This window comes from Mytilus galloprovincialis, chromosome 5 (assembly GCF_965363235.1).
Source record: "Mytilus galloprovincialis chromosome 5, xbMytGall1.hap1.1, whole genome shotgun sequence".
Classification (NCBI taxonomy): domain Eukaryota; kingdom Metazoa; phylum Mollusca; class Bivalvia; order Mytilida; family Mytilidae; genus Mytilus; species Mytilus galloprovincialis.
The window spans coordinates 57,036,061-57,062,472 of record NC_134842.1 but is presented as its reverse complement, the minus strand read 5'-3'; the positions used below and the strand labels follow the sequence as shown (position 1 = coordinate 57,062,472).

The following is a 26,412-nucleotide window of genomic DNA, read 5'->3' as shown; positions in this document are numbered from 1 at the left end:
AACTTTGAACTAAAATCTATAAATAAAAGACAAATGTAAATGTAGTATTATAGCAGAAAAAATTTCAATCCATTACTAAGAACCTAGCTGATTACTGTTATAAATATTAACTACAAACTATGATTTTTTTTTTAATTGTTATCTCCCTTAATCAGCTCTTGATAGATGTGGATTCACACATAAATAGAAGAGCTAAGTTTAGTAATATGCATATATTTAGCACTAAATTCCTAAAGTATTTGGAATATAACTTAAAACAGAGCATTTTTCAAAACTATAAAAAGGTGGACCGTTTCTGTTTTTTTTAATCAAGGAACACAACTGTTACCTCATTAAATTTTCTAGTACTGTTTTTTTTCTCAAGAATTTTAACAAAGTTCATTATGATTGTACAGATGTTAATATTTTCGAAATACTTTGTGAAATTCTCATGAAAAATAAAATGAATAATAGCAACAGCGATATATTATGATCTTTCGTTAAACAAGCAAAGCAATGTCACAATTATATGAATATTTTAGAAAGTCATACAGATCTAGTATTAGTCAACAAAAAAAGAGATTTAAAAACACCATTGGGAAGTAATGTAAACAATTCTATCACAAAAAATCCTAGATTCACATTTCTACATAGTACTGTAAATTCAGAAATTATTGCGTGCATTTATTATTGCGATTTTCTCATTTTTGACTAAAATGCGATTTTAATTTTTACGATTTTGAGAAAAATCCTGTTTACTTCATATAAAATATTTCAAAATGCGAGTTAAAATTATTGCGTTTCCAACTCTGTCGCATTTTTCGCAATAATAAAAACCTCGCAATAATTTCTGAATTTACAGTAATTAAAATTTCATCTTGGGACTAGAGTATCACCCCTGCTTTTCATCATTATTTTATAAAAAAAAATCATTTTAGTAGATTCAAAAATTAATGGGAAGTTTGAATAATGTGAAAAATGTGACTAAGTTTAGATTGCCTCATTTCAAACTCAAATGTTTAAATTACACATATTTCAATATAAAGATTACTAGGTTTTACATTCATTAATTCCACACTTCTGTCAACTTATTAACCATACATATTGATAATTGCTACAATAAATTTAGAGTATCTATAATTTAAATCTATATTTAATATTAATAATGACAATACAAACTAAGCATTTTTCAAAGACTATGTCTTAATTTACTCTACATAATAATGATTAGATATCATCTAGATAATGTGAAGATGTGGTATGAGTGCCAATGAGACAACTCTCCATCCAAGTAACAAGTTATAAAAGTAAACTATCTGCACATATTTTAAGAGTGGGGAGACTAGATGAAAAGGTTGAGTGTTGAATTTTGAATGTTAACAAGATAAAATTATAGTTTAACCACAAAGATAAATTCTACATTGTTTTTGCACTGTTGTGAGTCAGAGCTATATTTAATTTTCACAGAACTTTGAACACTACATTATATAATCTATAGATGATATTTCGTACACATACATAGAACAGAGAGTTTTAGTGGACATATGGCCACAAACTAACTATAATCTAGCCAGCACAGAGAAGACATCATGCCACAAGCTAATATTAAGCACTATATAAGTGAGGTTGTTATTTATTGCACTTTGCCCATCATTATGCGACCATAATATTAGACGTTATGAAAATACTGAGCAATCAACTAGTATTCCCAAGATGATAAGTTTTATATATAATTTTCATTCATAATTGATCCTATTTTGTTTTTCAAGAGTGAGAAAAAAGCGAATATATGAAAAATTAGGAAATGACAATGGATTAATAATTTTTTCCAAATATTACTGAAATCTTACATTGTATCTGGAAACCCTTTCTTATTTTTTATTTCTGATACCCAATTGTTTTGTAAATGTCATTTCAAATGCCCTTGTGCAGAAAAATAAAATATTCTTCGGAGAAACCTTTAGACCGAAGGAGAATTTAATTTGAATTTTTTGAAAGTGAAAATCATGAAAAAGAGTCTTTTGACGATAAATATTCAACAAAAAGGTATAAAGAAATATCCATAATTTAAGCGAAATATTTTTTTCCCCTAATATTTAGATAGTTATCTTTATTATACCCCTCCCCACCCCTTAAAAAATAACCCAAAAATCCAAAAGTACAAATTTGCATAGAAAGAGATCTTAATAGACACTGAAGACTAATTTTAGGTCTAACAAACAAAAGCTTTACAAACTATTTGTGTTACAGGACTTCTCATGGTAGGTAGACCATTCTTATATAAATTAATTTTTAAATCTAACAGATTATGAATAATTTTCATCTATATATAATGCATATGACTAAATATATGATTTTTTTGTTCATATATAATACAATCTGTGCTCTATTTATCATTGGAATTTGTAAAAAGCTTAATAATCCTACACCCCTAAGATATAAACTTAAAAACAAATATCATTGATGTCTACCCTCTGAACAGAATGTTTGAAGGGCTTAAAAATCGAAAGGTCTAAGCTATCTTTATAATTTATGTCAGACAGTCATTATGAAGCACTATTACATGTAAATAAAAAAATTTATCTTTTCATTGAGATTCAAAATAGTAACAAAAAAAGATATTCATAAATTAATTGCAAAAAATGTTCACGTTTTTTGGTCAGTTTATGGTCATGTCTGTAATACAAAATATTGTGTTTTTTCTAAATAAAATAATTCTGTAATAAAAAACATGTCATAAAATCTGGTTGGTATCACATACAGAAAATTGAAAATATTATTATCATATTACCAAATTTTGCACATCAGGTAACAAGACTCAGGTCAAATATTTTCCCATCCTGAGATTTTTTTATCTTATATTATAGAAATAAATATATTTATTATATCAATTACTTTAGCATTAATATTCAATTAGCTCTGTTTGAACCCATTAGTATTACAATAGTTCAGTAACATCTGTTGGCCAATGCAATATATTTTCACAGGAGATTCCATTACGAAAACCACATTTATACAGAGAACTGTTGAAAAGGAATTTATGATGATGTAACAATGTAATAACTATAACGAGCACACTTTGTGTCGTCCCATATCATGTGATATATCATGTGATATACATCGAGGTAGCAAACACTTACAGCTATATGAAAAAAAAAAGTCAGCGGCTCTTGTCACATTAAGGTGGTAGACCTAGGTTAAGGGAAATAACTCTTAAAATCATCAGTACGTTTGTGTCAACCATTTTCAAAAACATATTCTAAGCTTCTAGGTTACATAGATTATTTTCAATCTGTTTCAGGTAAATGCTTAAAATACAATGGTTAACTTGACTTTTACAAACTCTTGACTGATTTAAAGAGTTATCTCCCTTAACCTAGGTCTACCTCCTTAATCTTACAAAAAAATGCTAGTAAGTCCTAACCATATCAGTTGAACTTACAATCAAATTTTAGTCGTAAATTTTTTACTTTGAAAAAGAGCTACGGTTATTTTGCTAATAGAAAACAAAACAAACAGATCACAGTCATAAACTAAAAATAAAATCCACCTGTTCGTATAAAATCTCTGACACGCTATCACTACAAATCCACATCCACATTGAGACAACAACTTTGGTGTATTACACACAACCTGTGGCGCCATTACTAAATCCACAGTTTGTAATCCATCTGGATCACTTCAATGCTTGCTCACAGGCTGTTTAATTAAAGGTTAAAATAAGAATCCTTGGCACCATGAGATCTACTTGAAGAAACATTACATGATAAATGGCGCTGTGTGTACGCCATGTCTCACGTAGTATTAAGTTGCATGTGAGATATGGAGAATGTTTCTAGAACTCGCTCAATGTAAACTCGTATCCAAATATTCTTTCTAGATAACACTACTAAAGAAAACAGTGGTCTAGCTTCCATTACTATTACGATGTTCCAAAGGAGGTTTAAAATTTTCGGTGCTTGGACTGTTTGTTAAAGCACCGTAAATCTTGAAACCTTTGCTGGTCATATTTGACATAATTTGTAGAGAAGTTTTATGTCCATTAATGATTTCATCCTTCCACTGAGTGATTAGCACCTTATCCTGTTAAAAGATAAATATGTTTGTGAAAATATACACAAGAAGATTCAGTTAACAATTTGACCATGAGAAACATTCAATAGGTATATGATAATAGATGTAGCCAGCAACCTGTCAAAGGTCAGTTGATTACTTTAATCTTAATCTTTGATCCATTTTATAGACAGCAATAAAATTGGTATGCACTTTTTTGTTTAAGGGCCAGCTGAAGCCCACCTCCCAGTGTGGGATTTTCATCTTGTGTTGAAGATCTATTGGTGGCCCAGGGTTTTTTTCTGCTCTTTAGTCGGGTTGTTGACACGTTCCCCATTTCCATTCTCAATTTTATTTGAACCCTATTTAGCAAACAAATTTTAGAAATAATATGCAAGAGGGATTCTTGACGTTGCAGGGTAGTGTGAACTCTTCAACTTATTGCTGATGACATTCAACACACTGTTGAGATGAAGATGGACAATAAAACTTCTTTCCTTTTATATTAATCGATTTTAAACCCATTGTTGTTTCATGTATAACCACCACATATGAAATTCAAAAGCTACAGTATATATTTTTGTCAGCAACTAGGCAATGAAGATCACATTTTGAAACCATGATCCCCTTGCTACTTACTAGAACCTTAGGGAGTTACTATATACTTACTGGTGATGTTATAATTAGTTTGGTGTCAGTTTACCATGACCCCCTGCTACTTACTAGAACCTTAGGGAGTTACTATTTATACTTACTGGTGATGTTATAATTAGTTTGGTGTCAGTTTACCATGACCCCCTGCTACTTACTAGAACCTTAGGGAGTTACTATTTATACTTACTGGTGATGTTATAATTAGTTTGGTGTCAGTTTACCATGACCCCCTGCTACTTACTAGAACCTTAGGGAGTTACTATATACTTACTGGTGATGTTATAATTAGTTTGGTGTCAGTTTACCATGACCCCCTGCTACTTACTAGAACCTTAGGGAGTTACTATTTATACTTACTGGTGATGTTATAATTAGTTTGGTGTCAGTTTACCATGACCCCCTGCTACTTACTAGAACCTTAGGGAGTTACTATATACTTACTGGTGATGTTATAATTAGTTTGGTGTCAGTTTACCATGACCCCCTGCTACTTACTAGAACCTTAGGGAGTTACTATATACTTACTGGTGATGTTATAATTAGTTTGGTGTCAGTTTACCATGACCCCCTGCTACTTACTAGAACCTTAGGGAGTTACTATATACTTACTGGTGATGTTATAATTAGTTTGGTGTCAGTTTACCATGACCCCCTGCTACTTACTAGAACCTTAGGGAGTTACTATTTATACTTACTGGTGATGTTATAATTAGTTTGGTGTCAGTTTACCATGACCCCCTGCTACTTACTAGAACCTTAGGGAGTTACTATTTATACTTACTGGTGATGTTATAATTAGTTTGGTGTCAGTTTACCATGACCCCCTGCTACTTACTAGAACCTTAGGGAGTTACTATATACTTACTGGTGATGTTATAATTAGTTTGGTGTCAGTTTACCATGACCCCCTGCTACTTACTAGAACCTTAGGGAGTTACTATATACTTACTGGTGATGTTATAATTAGTTTGGTGTCAGTTTACCATGACCCCCTGCTACTTACTAGAACCTTAGGGAGTTACTATATACTTACTGGTGATGTTATAATTAGTTTGGTGTCAGTTTACCATGACCCCCTGCTACTTACTAGAACCTTAGGGAGTTACTATATACTTACTGGTGATGTTATAATTAGTTTGGTGTCAGTTTACCATGACCCCCTGCTACTTACTAGAACCTTAGGGAGTTACTATTTATACTTACTGGTGATGTTATAATTAGTTTGGTGTCAGTTTACCATGACCCCCTGCTACTTACTAGAACCTTAGGGAGTTACTATATACTTACTGGTGATGTTATAATTAGTTTGGTGTCAGTTTACCATGACCCCCTGCTACTTACTAGAACCTTAGGGAGTTACTATATACTTACTGGTGATGTTATAATTAGTTTGGTGTCAGTTTAACATGACCCCCTGCTACTTACTAGAACCTTAGGGAGTTACTATATACTTACTGGTGATGTTATAATTAGTTTGGTGTCAGTTTACCATGACCCCCTGCTACTTACTAGAACCTTAGGGAGTTACTATATACTTACTGGTGATGTTATAATTAGTTTGGTGTCAGTTTACCATGCTCCCCCTGCTACTTACTAGAACCTTAGGGAGTTACTATATACTTACTGGTGATGTTATAATTAGTTTGGTGTCAGTTTACCATGACCCCCTGCTACTTACTAGAACCTTAGGGAGTTACTATATACTTACTGGTGATGTTATAATTAGTTTGGTGTCAGTTTTCAGGACTATCACAATACAATTTTCAGTCTTGTTAAACTTTTGGAAATCTTGATATATGTCTTTGATATCTAACATCGATACAAGCTGAAAATATATAAAATAGTATTTGGTTAAAAACTAACACACACCACATTGAAAAAATGGTGTCAAAGGTTACTACAAGAACACATTCCTATAAGTGTTTATTTCCTAAATATAGTAACATAGTTATATTTTGTATAATGTCAATTTCATCATGGAACACTTTCTCCACAATCAGAGGTCCATTAAGGGATGAAAATAAGTTTAACATTTGTGTTACGATTCAAAAAGCTATCATATTAATTTAAGTTGCAGTGTAAAAACAATATTAATTCAATGTTATAAAAATATAAACTTTTTTATAAACCCAGTTTCTCAGCCTCATACAAAAAAAAGTTTATATTTTTCCTGACATTGACCTAATATTGTATATTTATATGCATATCATCATCAGTGGTAGTCTTTAGTCATATTTTTTTGGGGTCCTTTTGGGAATGAAGTGTCTATGACTAATCTTTGATAGTCCTGGTTGAATCTATGTGTTTCAGGGCTTAATACAATGTATAGATACAAATTTCTTGTTCACCTGTAGATGTCTTTTATTATTGTTTTCCTTTTTCCTATCGTCGTGTCTCATTAGTGTATTTTAATTCATATATAAACTAGAAGTTATATGAACAAAGCTAACCTAATGAAGTCATTGCAAAATCCATGCTTTGGTTAGATAAACCCCAAACTTGCTTCTGATCAAAAATCAAAATAGGAGACACACAATAGCATTATATGATTGTGAGAACACTTCATTAATGGCAAAGTCCATGTTTTGGAAAGGGAAACCCCAAAAATATCTCCAGGAAGGAATGAAAGGTGCAATTATATATCATGGTTGTAAGATAATTAAAGATTTCACACGTGTGCAGTGATTCTGGAGCAGTTGCAGAGACAAAAGCTTGAAAGAAGGATTAAAGAACAGACAATTAATGGACTCCCCCATCACTATATACTCTCCCCCTTAAGAAAGTAAGGGGTGTAACAATCTAATATTATCATTACCTCTACACCTTTACCATAGACTATCTGTCCATCTCTATTTTTATGATAAAATTCTAAACGGTTTGGATATAGCTTTAAATGTTTCTTCTGCCAGGCTTGAAGAAATGGTCCACCTAATTTCAATACTTCACCTTCCACTATACAGTCTGTTGGTCCTGAAATATATAAAATATTATGTAATGTAACAATATCCTACATAAAATTCTTTATGCTTCATTAATTTTCAGATCTTTAAAAAATAAGGTTAATTTGATCAATTTCTAGTTAAGGTTATTTTCAAAAAGCATATATGTTCTCGTAATATATGGTTGCAGTCTTATTTTTTAAAATTCCTTTTTCGAATTGATTTTTTGTTGCTGTTACTTTTTAATTTCAAACATTTGATTTATGCATTACAGACAAGTGGTGAAATACTGATTAAAACAGATTTTTCCATTTTGTGATATCATGTGTTTTTTTTTGGCTTTTTTTTATGTTTGTGGTATATAAAGCACTGCCAAATATAGATGTCTAAGTAGTTTATATACAGTGGAAACTAGCCTATCAAATATAGCGTTTTTGAATTCCAACTCTGCTTGTGATGAGGTGTGTCCTACTCTTATCTTAATTGTATAGGGTTACCAGTTTTCCTACTGGAGTTAGTTGGTTCTGTCTAGGTACTTTGGTTGAAAATTACATTTAACACCAACAAATAAACAAGATCTAATGGATTACTAGGAAACTATCTTACCATCTTGCTGGTAGTAAGAAGAGTCTGACCCTGGTTTTTGTTTACGTTTTAATTCTAGTTTATCGGTATCAGCGTTAATTGCATCAAATACAGTCTCAGCTACTTCTTGTTGCCATCGTTCTGATACCAACAATGGAAAATTTCGGTACAAATCCTGATCTGCCTCAGTTAACTGGAAAATATAAATTATAACTAAATTGTTTACTGACAAAGAAGGGCTTCTCATAATCCTTACTACTTTCAAGGGATACATATTATATGTAAAATGATAGTTTAAGGTCCGGTATAAATGCATTATACAAACTTATTCAAAGAGTTGACTGCAGTTTGGATAATATTGAATTTGTGGTACTTGTGTGTATAAATACCAATTAATTTAGGATCTGAATTGGAAATTTTAATTTATGGCCCAATATATAAGACTTTGATACATTCTTAAAACCTACTTCTATTACATGACAAAAAATCATATCAATGAATGTAATTTAAATAGTTGAAAGATGTATTTCAAAAACCTGGGTACACTTTTTAATTGACAGCAACGTTAACTATAGATGGAATCAACCAACGTAGTTAAGAAAATTAGAATATGGGGTTTTAACATCATATCATTAATCACACATGTGTTTACCTTTATGCCCTTGGTATCTTCTTCGTCAAATGAACCAATATCAAAAGCATCGGCTGCATTAACTTCTCCCCTGGGAGGTATCAATGGGGGCTGATATTTTTGTAAATAAACCTGAGTCCAATCTATGCCACGGAAAAATGGATGTTCTTTAACTTCAATTGCTCTGAAAAATTGAGAGAAAAAATTCATGATAATTTTTTTTAGTATCTTAATGCATGCTGAATGATAAGTATACATGAGAAGTTTGCTTTTTGGTTTGTTTTTTTTTCTCTAAAAAATGAAAATTCATTGCAAAAAGCTTGTTCAAACTAATTATCACATTTGATAAGAGCCTGCATTTGGTCTCGTTTAGTTAAAGTTCTCAACATAATTTTTAAAGTCCATGTCTTCCAAAATAGTTTGTTGAGAAATGAAAATATTTGACATTTGTTGAATTTGGCATCAATTGTTACATCTACTAATTATGAGCCAATTTATCATTCAAAATTTGTAGTTTACAATAAAGTGTCTTTTGGAAAACTTTTTTTTTCTCTTATCTTCTAATCCCACAAATTTTCTGGTGAATGGTTAACATGAAAATACTTTTTTCTTAACCAATGTTGAGTGTGAAAGTTCAATTTTTTCAAACAATTTAACAGTAAAATTCAGTTGTTGAATTCCGACTTATTACTTCATCTGAAAAACTGTAATTCCTATAACTTTTTTCTAAAATGTAGCAAATCCCTTGCTTCTTCCTCTATAATTCATCAAAATTCTTCATATTGCTATACATACCCTCTGCCCATGCAGCCAACTCGATCTTCCACATTTCTACATAATAAAGCTTCTAATAATGTTTTCATTTCTGAAGACATGGAATCTGGTAACTCAACGTTCTGCAAATAATAGAAAATAAAATTCAGTTCAGTTCATAATATACAATATGCTGAACTTAAAACTTCAATTTATTGTAATGAAAGAAAACTATTTTGTTCCAGTTAAGGAAAAAAAAAATTTACCTACTCTCTGTAACAATTATTTTTATGAGAATAAAGTATGCATGCAATTTCTTTTTGCTGCCGTCTTTTTTTTTTCAATATTTTTGCTTTTGTTTTTTGTTGATGGATAGTTGTGCACAAATGTTAGTACCTACAAACAAAGGAGCAGCCCTTGCTATCTCATTCATTGTTTAAGATGAGAGGTACTATCCTGGTCATGTTTCTAACATGTATTACAAACTAATCTACAACTCATTTGCCCCTCTGAACATGGTAGTCAAAATGTCTACATGGCAAAAACTTCTCTGTCAGCGGTGCTCAACAAAATGACTCTTACAAAGTCTTTTCAAATTATTTTTGCGAAGAATTCCCCTCAAGCCAGTGCTAGTAGCCTTAAACTTGCAGTGAGGTGAGAGTTTTTTTCCTTTGAATTTAAGGCCTCATTGTGGTTTTGAGATGAAGAAAAGCACTAAAAGAACTGTTCCTTTGCTTTTGTCACAGTGACTTTGAGATGAAGATCAGCAATAAAAGCATTTTCCTTTGCATTTTGTGTGTTTTTTTTAAGTGCAAGTACTGATTTTGTGTCATGGATAGATACTCCATATCTTTTGTTTTTCTTTTATAAGTTAAGTATTAATAATCTTACCATTGTCATGGTCATTCTGTCTATTTCATGTTTGTCTTTGGTCCGATGTTGCCTAAATGGACTATGTCTATAAGAGAAAACACATGATGCTTAAAAGATATACATGGCTAAGTTTATACTTTTACAATGGTTTATAATTTCAAAGCAACATATGCAAACATCCAGAAACAACATAAGCCAAATAGGGCTCTTCACGGTTAGTTCGACCATATTGGATAGGGGGCAGATTTTCATAATGGAGGTAAAAATAGTGTGAAAATACAGGAAAACATCATTAAAACAGAGCAGTTGCTTGGAAACATGCATAGGATTTCCCATACTTTCATACTATTTCTACCTCTTTCTAAAAAATCTGCCCCCTATCCAATATGTGCGAACTAACCGTGAAGAGCCCTATTGCAATCTGAAAGTATTAGTAATAGAAGTCAAAGTTAGGTAGTAATTTTTCTATGACAGAGACAAAAAAAAAAAATGTTCCTCATATCTTTTTATATGTAATTATAAAAAATCATGAAAAGGATTCCTGAAAAGAAAGATCAAATATGATATTTGTGATGATTTTTGTCCATTTATATCAGTAATTTTTGTTAAACCTATTATTCTTTCATCATGTTTAAGTAAGTGTAAGTGTAGGTTAAGCATTGATAACTAGGTTTTTAATTAATATATGTATATGTTGGTATACTTGGAGTCTCTTTACATAAACTGTTTGTAAGAGTTATCTCCCATTTAAGAAGATATTCTTTGAAATGTTAAACATGAACAAGAGGCTCTCAAGAGCCTGAATTGCTCACCTGGTAAACAATGCCTTCGGCCATGTTTTTTGATGAAATAGAAAATAAAACACAAACTTTATTTTATACACCCTACTGATCATTCAAATGAAGTTTGGTTGAGTAGTTTTAGAGGAGAAGATTTTTTAAAGTTAGCAAATATGATGAACAAATTGTGAAAAATTGTCATTAAAGGACAATAACCCCTTAAGGTGTCAATTGACAATTTTGGTCATATTAACTTATTTGTAGATCTTACTTTGCTGATCATTTTTGCTGTTTACAGTTTATCTTTATCTATAATAATATTCAAGATAATAACCAAAACAGCAAAATTTCCTTAAAATTACCAATTCAGGGGAAGCAACCCAACAATAGGTTGTCCAATTCATCTGAAAATTTCAGGGCAGATAGATCTTGACCTGATAAACAATTTAACCCATGTCAGATTGCTCTAAATGCTTTGGTTTTTGAGTTATAAGCCAAAAACTGCATTTTACCCCTATGTTCTATTTTTAGCCATGGCGGTCATTTTGGTTGGTTGGCCAGGTCACCGGACACAATTTTTAAACTAGATACCCCAATGATGGTTGTGGCCAAGTTTAGTTCAATTTGGCCCAGTAGTTTCAGAGGAGAAGATTTTTGTAAAAGATAATTAAGTTTTATGAAAAATGGTTAAAAATTGACTATAAAGGGCAATAACTCCTAAAGGGGTCAACTGACCATTTCAGTCATGTTGACTTATTTTTAGGTCTTACTTTGCTGAACATTTTTGCTGTTTTCAGTTTATCTCTACCTATAATAATATTCATGATAATAACCAAAAACAGCAAAATTTCCTTAAAATTTCCAATTCAGGGGCAGCAACCCAACAACGGGTTGTCCAATTCATCTGAAAATTTCAGGGCAGATAGATCTTGACCTGATAAACAATTTAACCCATGTCAGATTGCTCTAAATGCTTTGGTTTTTGAGTTATAAGCCAAAAACTGCATTTTACCCCTATGTTCTATTTTTAGCCATGGCGGTCATTTTGGTTGGTTGGCCAGGTCACCGGACACAATTTTTAAACTAGATACCCCAATGATGGTTGTGGCCAAGTTTAGTTCAATTTGGCCCAGTAGTTTCAGAGGAGAAGATTTTTGTAAAAGATAATTAAGTTTTATGAAAAATGGTTAAAAATTGACTATAAAGGGCAATAACTCCTAAAGGGGTCAACTGACCATTTCAGTCATGTTGACTTATTTTTAGGTCTTACTTTGCTGAACATTTTTGCTGTTTTCAGTTTATCTCTACCTATAATAATATTCATGATAATAACCAAAAACAGCAAAATTTCCTTAAAATTTCCAATTCAGGGGCAGCAACCCAACAACGGGTTGTCCGATTCATCTGAAAATTTCAGGGCAGATAGATCTTGACGTGATAATCAATTTTACCCCATGTCAGATTGCTCTAAATGCTTCGGTTTTTGAGTTATAAGCCAAAAACTGCATTTGACCCCTATGTTCTATTTTTAGCAATGGCGACCATGTTTGTTGATAGATCAAAACTTCGGATACAATTTATTAACTAGATACCCTAAGGAACATTCAGTTAAAGTTTGGAAGTATTTGGCCTAGTAGTTTCAGAGGAGAAGATTCTTGAAATAGTTTACGACGATAGACGACGACAGACGACGGACGCCAAGTGATGGCATAAAGGAAAGTAGAGGTGTTAAAGGCCTTTTTGGTCGAAAATTATACCTGATTTCAAAATCATGTGTTTTGTGTTAAAATAAGTGACAGATAGATTAAATGCTAATCTTAAAGTCATAACCTAGTGTGGGTAGGAAACTTTACCCACATGTAAAATATAAGCTGTTCGTATGAAATTTCTGTTAATATCAAAATGTTTATACATGTCCTTTTTAAGAAACAACTTAAAGTGTCTTTCTATGATGTCATAACTATTATTTTTCGTGAAATCAAAATTCCTAATCTATTTGTTTTTTAGTTTTATATTACTTAAATTTTAAAGTAGACACAAACAAAAACCTTAATATCAAAAATATAAATCACATTGAAAGATTAGGATAAACAACCCACTCCTTTTTATTGTTAAAGAATCGACAAGCACTGTGATCCTTCAACAATATATATATAAACATAAAATTGGGAATGGAAATGGAAAATACCGGTATGTCAAAGAGACAACCCGACCAAAGCGCAGAAAACAGCCTAAGGCCACCAATGGGGTTCTGAATGCACCATGAGTTGGGCCTCTAAATAAAAATATATCCTAGTTCAGTGAAAATAAGTAAATCAGAGTATGCCAAACGAAACAAAATTCTTGACCACAATGAAAAATACCAACCATTTGTCATAGCAACTTAAAACCAGATGTAAGCACCCTAGCAAGATAACTTGTGATGTCTGTTTTGCATATTATTATCTAATTTTGAACAAAGTCTGCATTTCATTTTATATATAGCCGACTATTCAGTGTGGGCTTTGCTCAGTTTTGAAGGCTGTACAGTGACCTATAGTTGTTAATTTCTATGTTATTTGGTCTCTTGTAGAAGTTGTCTAATTGGCAATCATACCACAACTTCCTCTTTATATCTCACTTATAATTGATTGCTTAATGTCCAGTGGCAAATGTTTCATACATGTTTAGGACTACTAGCTTATAACATAAGAGTGTGGTTATGCTCTAGATATTCTCTTACTTTAATTTCAAATGTGGTAAAGGATGCTTTTGAAAAGAATGTAATGCACCAATAACCATAAGAAAATCCTCATAGATAACTGGAAAGAGACTTAAATTTTTTATAACAATTTGTATTGATTGCAAACTTGGAAACATAATCTAGAATGATAATATCAAAATCCTTCACAATTGATCAAATTAAGCTTACTAATGGTGTATAAAGTATTCTATTAAACTCATATTGCCAGAAAATCCAATTAAAATATCAAAAAGATAAAAACCCAATCAAAACAATGGTTCCAATACAATTGAATGCTTTTGTTACATAATTTTAAGCCGATTAATTCACCATCTCGGAAGTCAAGGTTTGGATGTCAAAAGAGAATCTAGCTATTAAATTTACAGAACATAATCTCAATATTGATGAAGTTCTATAAAATTCCAAATCTTTCCATAAATCATGGTTGTGTGTCAATGTTTTTACAACTGGGACTATTTATTTGTTAACTTCCTTATTTTGCAGTCAAGTCTGCAAATTTTCTAGAATTATGTAGAACATTTGAACTTTATGATTCCTAATACTGCTTTGATTCCATTACCCGAATTTCCTAAATATGCTTAATATAATATGCTTAATATAATAAACAAACCAGTAGTAAACAGAAGGCTATTAGGTAACCTAGATTATTAAGAGATAACTGTATTGTATTTGAAGCTTTGTGGACATCCATTGGTAGTTTTACTGTCGCAAATACACGTTTATCCGTCTCCACTACACGTCGCCAGGTAAACTAAATTTGCGACAGTAAAACTACCAATGGACGTCCACAAAGCTTCAAATACAATACATTTATCTCTATTCTAATGCAAAACAAGTTCATAATTAAATTTCAATCATTATTTCAGTGTAAAATCTTCATTAAAGAAAATTCGCGAAAAGATGTTATCTTCTTTGGTCCCTACACTAGGTGACGTCATAGTTATGCTTCCGGCGTCAATAATAAACACGGGGCGATTTCTTGTTTCTGTGCCACTTCAGAATGTAATAAAATTTGATAAAAAGAAGAATTTTAGGTGCAAGATGTGAGTGTTTTGGCTTATTATTGTAGAAATTACATGTCAATACATTCAGCAATTCAAAATGTCGGCTTCCTTAGTAACAGACAAGGAGATAGAGAATTTTACGCAAACTGTCATCAAATCACAACCATTGATACAAAATAAATGCATTAGAATTCCTTTTTGACACAGATATATGTTTTGTTGAGTGTTTTTTTCAACAGTGAACAGCGCACTTTAATCTTGTTTCCACAACAGGTTGCAGTCCAGGTATTAACCATACATCAATTTTTATTCTAATTTTAGGAAGCTTAAAAAAGTATAGTGTTGGTCAGAGTTGCCCATTTTTTGTATGAGACTGTAAAGAACCACTAAATGCAACTTGTACGTATGTTTTGAGTTTGTAAGTAATATTAGTATCAGAGAACTCTCTAATAAGCAGAGTAAAAAAATTATCTCAATATTTGCCTTCTCTTCAATTAAATTAAATAAAATGGAATAAATGTCCTCAAAGTAAAAAAAATGCTTTGAAATATCCCATTCTTGAAGAGGTATTGGACAAATAATCAATGACACAGGAGACCCTATGGCAGTTTAAGGATGTACACTTCTGAGGAGCCAAAAATTTCTAGAATTAAACTTTTTTTCTTAACCTGATTTTTGGGTTTATAAGACTGTAACAAAATAATTGGTGAAGAAAAAATCATATGGTGGTGCACTTCTTTTTTTGCTATGGCTCTTTGAAAATGCCCAATTTTGATGATTTTCCCATTTTTCATCGAATTTTACCTATTTTTGGGCTATTTTCATGAAAAAAATCACAGTTCCACAATTAAACTTTTTCTCATACTTTCTATAAAGATGAATTGGACCAATCTAAATAGATTTTACTTACAAAAACTATAGGTAGGTGTTAATATTAGAAAGTTTTATCATATTTTGACGCTTTTTTGTGTAAAATTTACCATGCTGTCAATTTTGTATTTTTGTGATTTTTCTCAGTTTTAAGAACAAAATGCATATTATTTCAACTTTTTTGTTATCAATGAATGAAAAAAGACATATCTAAGAAATTTGAAAAGACCAAAATGATATGGGATGTACATGATTCTTGTAAAATCATTTTTTGTATCCCTCACCCATTTGTTCAAAATTTTGGCTAAAAATACTGACTTGATTGGTCGTAAAATTTGAAAACTGGATTACGCAAAAACCATTCATTGTAAATACACAATTTTTTCACAGATTTATGTTTGCTTATAATATTTTTAAAATTCATTGATATTTTCCACTTCTATCACATGTTTTGGAAATAATTCAAGAACGAGATTTCAACGAGACTGAACGAGACTGAAAAGTCAGAAGAATACATCCTTAAGGACTTGTTGGTCTTTTTCAAAGAGATCCATAAATGACCACATGGCCCAAATGAAATGGATGATCTTCATATATAATAAATAACTTCAAAGTGTATTGTTAAGGGAGTATGGCAGTTGTTATCTACAGGCCATTTCTATGCATGTTGGCGTTTGTCTTTGTTACAGTACAGTGTTTCTGTTGTCCCATTGTTTTCCTTTTACAGTTGTGTTTCCTTGGTTTTAGTTTGTAAACTAGATTGTTTTTCGCTAAATGGATTTATGTCTTTTGATCAGAGGTATACTACTGTTGCCTTTATTAGCAGTGAATTTAAACATTAACAGTAAAAGAATTATTTTCAAATACTGTGAAATATTATGATTTTTAATAATTCTACTGAAACAAAATGTCAACACTTTGAAACATTGTCTATTATGACAGTGGCCAATCCAGAACTTTTTATAAGGGGCTCTGCTACAGTCATGCTTCAGTGATATAATCAACCAAATTTTTCCCACAAAAGGTATAAAACCACTAATTCAGGCCCGGTCGGAATGAACATACAAGAAAGTAGTACATATTTTAAACAAAATAGTTCCTACGCATAGCTGTATTTTTTGTCAATAGTGGGAATATTTTGGTAGTTTTTGTATCAATTGAAAGCTTGGGCACTTGGGATCACTGCAGAACCCTTGTTAAAAGTTTTACTTTAAGTTTTTGTACTATCAAACTTCGGGGAACCAGTATGTTCTAATATGCAATTAAAGGTATGCTGATTCTTTCAGCACAAGTCAGGATAAGGTACAGTTTTGACATGAAATAACTGCCACTTTATTTGAACTTCAGACAAAGTAGCCATAAATGCTTGAAATTGCAGAATTTAAAATAGAAAGCAATGGGGCTATGAATTAGTGGTTTTATACCAAAAGAGGGGCCTGGGTCATCCAGACATCCCCTGGATTTGCTATTTATAAGATTCACCTACCCTTTTAATAATTTATACAGCATACAGCCAAAGGAGAACCAATCAGCACTGGAATCGTATGGTGTACCTTTGGATAAAACTTCTGGAGCCATGTATCCATGTGTACCTCTGTAATGTAAACAAACATTATATTGGTTACTAAAGCTATTCATAGAAATAAACAGTAGAAACTTCTTATGTAATAAAACATTTCTCACACTTTAGCGATTTATTTACTTAGAAACAATACATTTTCTCTTACCTCTAAATACCCTTCATATTGAAAAAGCATAACATTCTGATTATAGTTTTTTGGTTTGTCTTGTGTGATTAACAATTTCATGAAATGCTGACGCTCAGTGACTGAACTAAAATATTGACAAGTATAATGCCTACCCATGTTAAAATAAGCATAAACGAGGTATGGGCTTTCCTAATTGTTGAAGGGCGTAGGGTGACCTATGATTGTTAATTTCTGTGTCATTTGGTCTCTTGTCGAGGGTTGTCTCATTGGCAATCATATCACATCTTCTTTTTTATATAAATCATGACATGAAGGAATTATTTCTTAATAAATATATATTTTTACTTGAACAAAATTGATGTTCAAAATAGCTCTAGACAAAAATTTTAACAGAACTGACAACTAGGAAGAAAATAAGTGGAAACGTGAATTATTAACACTGTAACGATATTTTATATAACCATCATACATAAATTAATAATGCTCACAGGTTTCTCAGCTAACATTAATATAACATGAATAGAAATAGGAATACTTTATTTTGTAAACAAACTAACGTCACAAATACTTAAATAGTCGTCACAAATATATTAATAGTCAATGTTGTTATATATATCAAATGTCATTCTCAAAAGTGTTAATTCTGAGCTAGACAAACTACGCATATTATCACAATACCACAACACATATTGTATACAAGGGATGAGTGTGATATCACGTCACATGGTTAAGCGTGTTTACATATTTCCAGAAACTTAATCGTAGTTCCATAAAAATGTGACAGATGAACATATGGCCAGATAGAGGTGAAAATGTATACCCCTCTCTCTTTTGAAGTTAGGAATATAATAAGCCACCAAATTTGGACAATAATGTGGCAGATTCTTTAAATAACAAGATGTGTCCAAAGTACACGGATGCCCCACTCGCACTATCCTTTTCCATGTTCCATGGACTGTGAGATTGGGTAATAATCTTATTTGGCATTAAAAGTAGAAAGATTATACTATAGGGAACATATGTACTAAGTTTCAAGTTGATTGGACTTCAATTTCATCAAAAACTACCTTCACGAACGAACGAACGGAGCCACATACCAGAAAACATAATGCCCCTCTACTATCGTAGGTGGGGCATAAAAATTGTATATTTATACTAAACCATCTACTTAAATGAGTAATAAAAGTACAAGTTACAACTTCATAGATGACTGACAGTGGAATAAACTTTACTTACACACTTGCATGAGGTTTTTTCTTGGAAAAATCACAAGCCAGACCTAAATCTGATATTCGTACATGACCATTTTCATCAAGTAATATATTAGCAGGCTGAAATATAAAGTATATTCTAATTAATCCACATTAAGGACAAATAATATAAAAATCATAAAATGAACTTGTTTTGATCATAAATCAGGACATTAGACTTTTTCAATAAATGTCCTGTTGAAGGCCAAACAGTGAGCTATAGTTGTAAACTTCCGTGTCATTTGTTCTCTTTTGGAGAGTTACAAATGTCTCATTGGTAATCATACCACATCTTTTTATTTTCATACTGGTCAAGAGGACATGTCATTCAATTCACGTTTTTATCTGGTATATTCCAAATGATTCACACGTTTGCAACAATGGCAAACTATTTCTACCAGTAATTTCTTAAACATATGTATTTGTAGCTTTTTAATTCTGTTGCCAGGAGAAAAGATTCAGATACTGCACTTCCAAATAGTATAGAAATATGCATATCTGATGTTCAATGGTTGTAGTCTGTTGATGTGGTTCATAAGTGTTTCTGGTTTCTCCATTTGAATAGTTTTACACTAGTAATTTTAGGGGCCCTTAATAGCCTGCTGTTTGTTGTGAGTCATGGCTTCGTGTTGAAGGTCGTACCTTGGATGGAGAGTTGTCTCATTGGCACTCATACCACATCTTCCTATATCTATATACACAATTGTTCCAGATGTTTTGGTCAAACATGCCTTTTGTAGGTGAATCTCTACTTTTTATCATGCCATTTTTGGAAAAAAGAGGCTACTTTTCTCTTTGATTCATTTATTTAATCAATTTTAATTACGTAGTACTAAAAATTCCCATGGTTGGAAAAAAGTCTACGTATAAAAATTCCAAGATAAACCTTTTTAGTAGTTTATAGTCCTAATTGGCTAGGAGAAAAAACAGACTTAGTTCAAGTGCTGAAGAGTTGATAGCCAGCTTACTTTGGAATCTTGGAAAAACTGTTTTTCACCTGGAAATGACCTTATCTATTTTACCTGTGTGGTAATTACATTTAATCCAAAGATTTATTCAAAGTAACAAGATATAATTGACTATAATCATGCAATTTTTATTTCTCTCAGAGATATAGCCACATGAAATAAAAGTATCAATCAACATGTTATTATAATTCCGTCATATCTAGTAGTAATGACTCATAATTCAATGTTAAATGAATGGAAGGTTTCAGTTTCCAAACTTAGGAATGACCCTAAGAAACGGGATATAGCAATGAATTTATTGATATGAAAGGATTGAGCTAAGCTTGAGTAATCACATACACAATGGTAAACTATTGGCTATCCAGGATATCTTAACACACATAAAATTGAGAATGGAAATGGGGAATGTATTGATCTAATATGACAAACTCTTCCATTGTTCTGTAAGGAATTTGCAGAAATTGACCACAGTTGGCTAAAATGAATAACAAAATTTCATTGATAATTGAATTTCCAATAAGTATTGAAATTATTTATCATGAAATGCCCAACTCACACTATCATTTTCTATCCCTAGGTGGGGCATAAAAAAATGAAAAAGGACAGTTAGTAATTAGATTGTCAAGAAAACAATTTCTCTGAATAGGTAAAAACACCCCTCTTTTAGTTGGTTTGGTTTTCATGTTAGGCTTTGTGTACTGATGTTTGTCTTTTGACGTTTTTCCTTTTTTGACATGGTAAGGTAAGTTTGTTTCAGACTTTGAGTTTGAGTAATACATGTATCCCTTTGGTATTTTTCACCTTTTATTGAATTGGGAAATAAACCAACCCATCAAAAGACCACATGATTGCCAATCAAAATAATGGAATCCTATGAAACATATTATTAACATAAGTATTGAAATTATTTATCATGAAATCCATAAAAACTGGTACTCAATACAGTAATTACATTTTATTGGAAATTCAATTATCAATGAAATTTTGTTATTCATTTTAGCCAACTGTGGTCAATTGCTGCAAATTCCTTACAGAACAATGCAATACCAAATTTTGTATGGACAATGTTAGGGACGACATCAAAAGATCGATGTAGGATAAAAAACTTAAATCAAATAGTTTGGCGGTGGGGGGGTTAAAATTCTGCAAGTTTTGTATATCTAAAATCGATTTTTACATATATCCCTATTGGTAAATCAATTTTTCCCAAATTAAGTTAAGAGGGGGGTGGGGGAGTCAGTGAAAAAACTATGTTAATTAAGTTTTTTATCCGACATTGAACTTTTGATGTCGTCCCTTACAGGGTGAGCCATCAAGATCTTATTAAAGCATGTGCTTTGGCACACTGTCATTTCTTTAAACAAACAAAAAAGTATGTTTTCTGTATCCCTTATTGGGAGATTTTAAGCACATGATAACTGAACATCTTTTAAGGGATATTCAGTTTATGTAGTATAGAAATTCATGAGTGGTATAACACCTCTCATTGGGAAAATCACCAGTAAATCAGCTGGATTGTTTCAAAATGACAAGATGTGCTGATTTTTAACTAAAATTAAATTTGGTTCACGATTCAAAATAACACGGTATATAAAAATCTTCCAGAAGTCAAACACTGTTTAGTGGTTTATTTTTGCATTGGTATATATTTTGCAACTTCAAATGCCAAACAGTTTCAAGATTTTCTTTTCTTCCCCTTAAAAATCAAGATTAAGCAACAGTAAATTTTTGCATTTTTACGCTACTTGCAAAATTGGTGAAAATATTGATTGATTTATTTGGTTTTTAGCGTGACACTATTGTACTGTACTTTTTCGTGGCAGTCAGGTTTTAATGGTGGAGGAAGCCTGAGTGCATGGAGAGAAACTGATATTCCAAGTCAATTAAGATTGTAGTCAAGTGTATACCTGCCTTGTGCAGGATTAAACTCACTCGTCCACTGACCCTAGTGAAAATAAACCCTTCATGATTTTTTTTCAGCTATAAATTACCTTTAAATCTCTATAGACAACATATCTATTATGCATGTGTTCTAATCCCAGAATAACTTCTGCTGCATAAAACCTGACTTCCCTCTCTGAGAACACTCCATGCTGAGACAGATGATAGTGTAGATCCCCTCCATTCATTAAGTCCAAGATGAAACATAATTTTTCTGGAGTTTGAAAAGCGTAAGTCATACACACAATGAATGGGCTGCCTTCTTGCTGAGAAATAGAAGAAAAAAAGAAAAAAAATCAATTAGTATAAGTACATAAAACATGTGAAATTTAACTTACAGTAAACAAATATTATTTATTATTAATTAAGTTATCAAACTTATTCATTAAGAGCTTCTTTCTTTCACAGAGAACAATCTCAATCATCAGGTCTTCTGATAGTTTGGGAAATAATTCAATATTTCCTACATTAATTTGTATTGATTCCTGTTTCGTAATTTTGTCATTTTAGCAGTATTTTTAACATTGACATATAAATGGGAGGTTTTGCTAGCCATAAAACTAGGTTCAACCCACAATTTTTCTTAAAATGTCCTGAACCAAGTCAGGAATATGGCAGAAGTTATCACATAGTCCATTTCTATGTATGTTGGCGTTCGTTTTTTTAGCAGTTCAGTGTTTTTAGTATAAATATATATATATATTGAAGTTTTTAATGACCTTGACTAGCTATACAGCCCTTGCACAATGGTGATGTTTCTGGTCTTCCATTCGGTTTCCTCTTATAGTTGATGTGTTTCCCTCAGTTTTTGATTGTTACCAAGATATTTTTCAGTTTAATTGTTATGACTATTGAACAGAGGTATACTACTATTGCTATTAACTACAGTTAGAGACCAGTTCAAACCAAAATATCAAATATCTTATAAAATGTATTTGTAAGTCATACCAGTAAATAAAAAGTGGGTTGAATTTTTTTTAATAGAAGATAAATCTTGTTCTCATTAATCCTTTCATTTCACTCAACTTCAGAATAAACAATGTGCATACAATCTGTATTTTGCATTTAAAATTTCTTTAATTATGTGTTTAAAACTTGTCAAGATGACATTGACATTGCCTCAGCAATTTTCTAGATAATTAGGACAATCTAATGAAATTTCCCATGATGTAACAATTTTAATTTATAAAATCCTAGAAATACCAAATAAGGTTATTTCACTTTTATTTTCATCCATTTTCAGGAACATGTCTACATTCTAATGCTTGACTAAAATGAATTTACAAGCTGCTTTCAGGGATAATTTTCAAACATCAAGTCTAATAAAAATGACAAAAAAACACAAAGTAAGTATTTCCTCAGGATATGATCTTGACAATAATTAGTTGCTATGGTAACACATGATAAGGCCACTATGTTCTAAAATCAGTCAATTACAGTATAAATAACAGCAGCTTTTTTTACTTAAAAGATGTTTTTGGATATTGTTGTCCAAGTATGCAAAGAAATCACATTCAACTTGATTTTTGACCCATGTCAATTCACTGTCCATTTTAACATACAGTCAAACCTGTATATAATGGTCACTTTCAGGACTACGGAAAAACTGATGATGCAAGAGATATGATCTTTAAATTAAGGTTCAGAGTTCATCAGTATTACTACAATAGAACAGAAATACATAAAATTGGGAATGTGTCAGAGACAACAAACCAACAAAAGATTAGAAAACAGCCCAAGGCCAACAATGGGTTATCAACACATTGAGAAAATTGTGCACCCTCTCATACAGTATTATGACTTTGGATTCACTTTTCAGGGGGTTCAAATACCATATGCCAGCAGGCTTCAGCTGGCCCTTAAACAAAAATTTGTAAAACTCCAAAAACATAACTAAACTTAAATTTAAAAATCCTACAAGACTCAAAAAGGCCAGAGGCTCCTCATTGGGGACAGCCGCAAAAATGTGGCAGGGTTAAACATGTTTAGTGAGATCTCAACCCTCCCTCTATACCTCTAGTCACTGTAGAATACAAAAGCACATAACCATATCCACAGTATAACTCAAATTTCAAAGAAATCTGAGTCCTATGTTAGATAAAGTAACAGAAATATTAATATTTCATTTTGGTTTTGTTTATTTTATTTGTTCATCATTTTTTTTTTAAATTTAAGAGTGATCATCCACAGTTAAAAAAATCATTGAAAAGACTGAATACAAACATTTCTTCTACATATATTTGTTCTTTTTTTTTCTAGGTGACTAGAGCACAGTTTAATCTGATCCTACCAACAAAGTCTAATTATAAGATGAGCAATATAAAAGGCAAGATTCTCTTTTAAAGGTCCTAGGGGATGTGCTTTTCTTTCTTGAAAGGTTTCCTCAATCTACTTTTTTTCTAAATTGCCAATATGGATACTATGCCAATTGAATGTTTTCCTCTGCGGCATGATAAAATCAATCATGGTTAAGATGGATTTTACTGGTGACAATACAATTCATCATTTCGTCAGATTTGCCAGTTACCAGATATTGTTCAAAGGTATACATATTAATAAAACTTTATTTCATAAAAAAAAAAAATGACTAAGCTGCTATTTATGGTAATAGAATCTAATTTGTTTAGAGATTAATTTCCTGAGAATGAAGGCCAAGCAAGCAATGGAAATGTTCAATGAACCAATTTTTTATGATTTTCTTGATTCAAGTGATCTCCAAAACTTTAGATTTTTCTGGTTTTATAAAATATTACACAACTAGAATGGCATATTTACCTTTGACTATTATGCTGTATTTTTGAAATTGTTGTGTGTCTTTAGTTTTAGCGGTAGACATTTTAAAACAAATTTAAGTGTAAGGTACATTCCACAGTTCATTTAAATGCATTGTAAAAGAATTAACTCCTTTTTAAAACATTCATTAGAACTGAGGGTAGAGGTCTTTTTAAGTTTTCATTCAATCATTCAATTATTATAAAGTGTAATACATTTTTTGATGCGTTCTGTTTCTATTCCTTGTCCCAAGAATTTGTTTATACATTGACAGTAAAGTATTATATTATAATCTTATAATTTCTTAATGAATTTCACCATGCCCAGCTGAGCCAATCAACAATTCCTTGGATAGGCATTGTGACACATCTTAGAATGTTAAATATATCACATGTAACTTCATATGAATTAAATGTAATGATGCATAAAGAAAGTAATTTCATATATGGACAACAGACAATCAGTTGATACAAAAGTTTTGTAGTCTAGAAATTTTATAGAGGCCATTAGATCTGCTATCAACACATAAGATGCCAGAGTTTACAAAAACAGCTAAATCTATAGTTCATTACTATGGAGGAAAAAGAAATATTAAGTGTGAAATAGCAAACATCTGAAGAAGAAAAAAAGATACAAAAGGGACATGTAAATGCATTCAAAAAACAACTGACAACAAAAATGGCAAAAAAACAAAAAGAAAAACATGGTCTGTTTCTTTTTAATCCAGTCTATACAAATGGTGTCATTGAAAGAAGCTGGAAAAAGAATCAGATATCCAGTTTACAACCCAATTTAAACTTAAGATGCATACAATTCAAACTTAAAAGTTGCATAAAACTCCAAAATAGTCGAACTAAATGATTCAATGAATATTGATAGGCTGTTACTTTACATAGCCAATATTGTCCACTAATTAGCTTCTGAACAACTGTTATATATCTTTATTGATCATAAGGTCAGAAAAGGTCCTTGAAAAAAATGACAATTATAACATTTTATATCTCAAACATGATATGTTAAGCTCAATTTAGGATTTATAATGCTGGTACATGTGTTACTTTGACGTCACACTACTAAATTTAGTCCAACTCTTTATCTCCATTGGGAAAATAGCTTCAGATTTAATTTATCTCTATTTATACTGAAAATCCTTACTCACCGGATTACATCCTGCTTTTTGTTTTGTTTACATTTGATTACTGCTGCATCAATTGTTTTAATCATTGCTTAGAACATTTTCATTTAATTCTCTTACGCTGAAGTGTTTAATTATTTAAAGCATAATGTTGACAAAAGTTTCAGTTTAGACTGGTTACAACAAAGATAGAAACAGTTGGTACCAGTACACAATAATATCAATTGCTGTGCCATAGATACATGTACTGATTGAAAATATTATGTCATGGGAATTTTCAAATAAGGTTAAAATGTGAAGTTATCTTTTTTTTTAAATCAAATTATTATTATGTTTCATTTTGCTGTAGCAAACTTTGCTTTTAATCATATTTATAAAGAGAGTTTTCCAGCATCAAGATTGCTTAGAAATTATCAGTTCCATTTGAAATCTAAAATTTTCCAGAGTGGAGGCTAATTTCAACATAACCTATGCAAAATTAGAAGTTAACAAAATACTGGTGTATATATATATAAAACTGAGAATTGAAAAGGGGAATATGTCAAAGAGACAACAAACCGACCAATTAAAGCAGAACTCAGATCAAATAAGTCATGATAAGATATATTTGGTCAGCATGTACAAATAATGCATTGTACATTCAATTGGCAATACAAATCGAATTAAGGGGAATTAAGTTTGTGATGTGTAAACAAGAAAAATTGATGAAATCGTAGAATACAAATACGACATGATTGTTTTTGTGGATCAATTATTTATACGTAATGATCTGTG

The 26,412-nt window shown here is 31.3% G+C and overlaps 1 protein-coding gene across 1 annotated transcript in view; it reads right to left on the bottom strand.

Annotated features, from left to right (window-relative positions):
• Positions 1 to 845: 845 nt before the first annotated feature.
• Positions 846 to 26,412, bottom strand: part of LOC143076104 (G protein-coupled receptor kinase 3-like) — a 117,942-nt gene continuing 92,375 nt past the window's right edge. Inside the window, exons 10-19 of the mRNA XM_076251743.1 lie at positions 21,782 to 21,997; positions 18,809 to 18,903; positions 17,350 to 17,457; positions 10,486 to 10,552; positions 9,637 to 9,737; positions 8,863 to 9,025; positions 8,232 to 8,403; positions 7,502 to 7,656; positions 6,395 to 6,511; positions 846 to 4,062 (exon numbers count right to left, since the gene is read on the bottom strand). Coding sequence (XP_076107858.1) covers positions 3,886 to 4,062; positions 6,395 to 6,511; positions 7,502 to 7,656; positions 8,232 to 8,403; positions 8,863 to 9,025; positions 9,637 to 9,737; positions 10,486 to 10,552; positions 17,350 to 17,457; positions 18,809 to 18,903; positions 21,782 to 21,997 — 1,371 coding nt within the window. The 3' untranslated portion in view covers positions 846 to 3,885. The remainder of the gene's footprint in view (positions 4,063 to 6,394; positions 6,512 to 7,501; positions 7,657 to 8,231; positions 8,404 to 8,862; positions 9,026 to 9,636; positions 9,738 to 10,485; positions 10,553 to 17,349; positions 17,458 to 18,808; positions 18,904 to 21,781; positions 21,998 to 26,412) is intronic.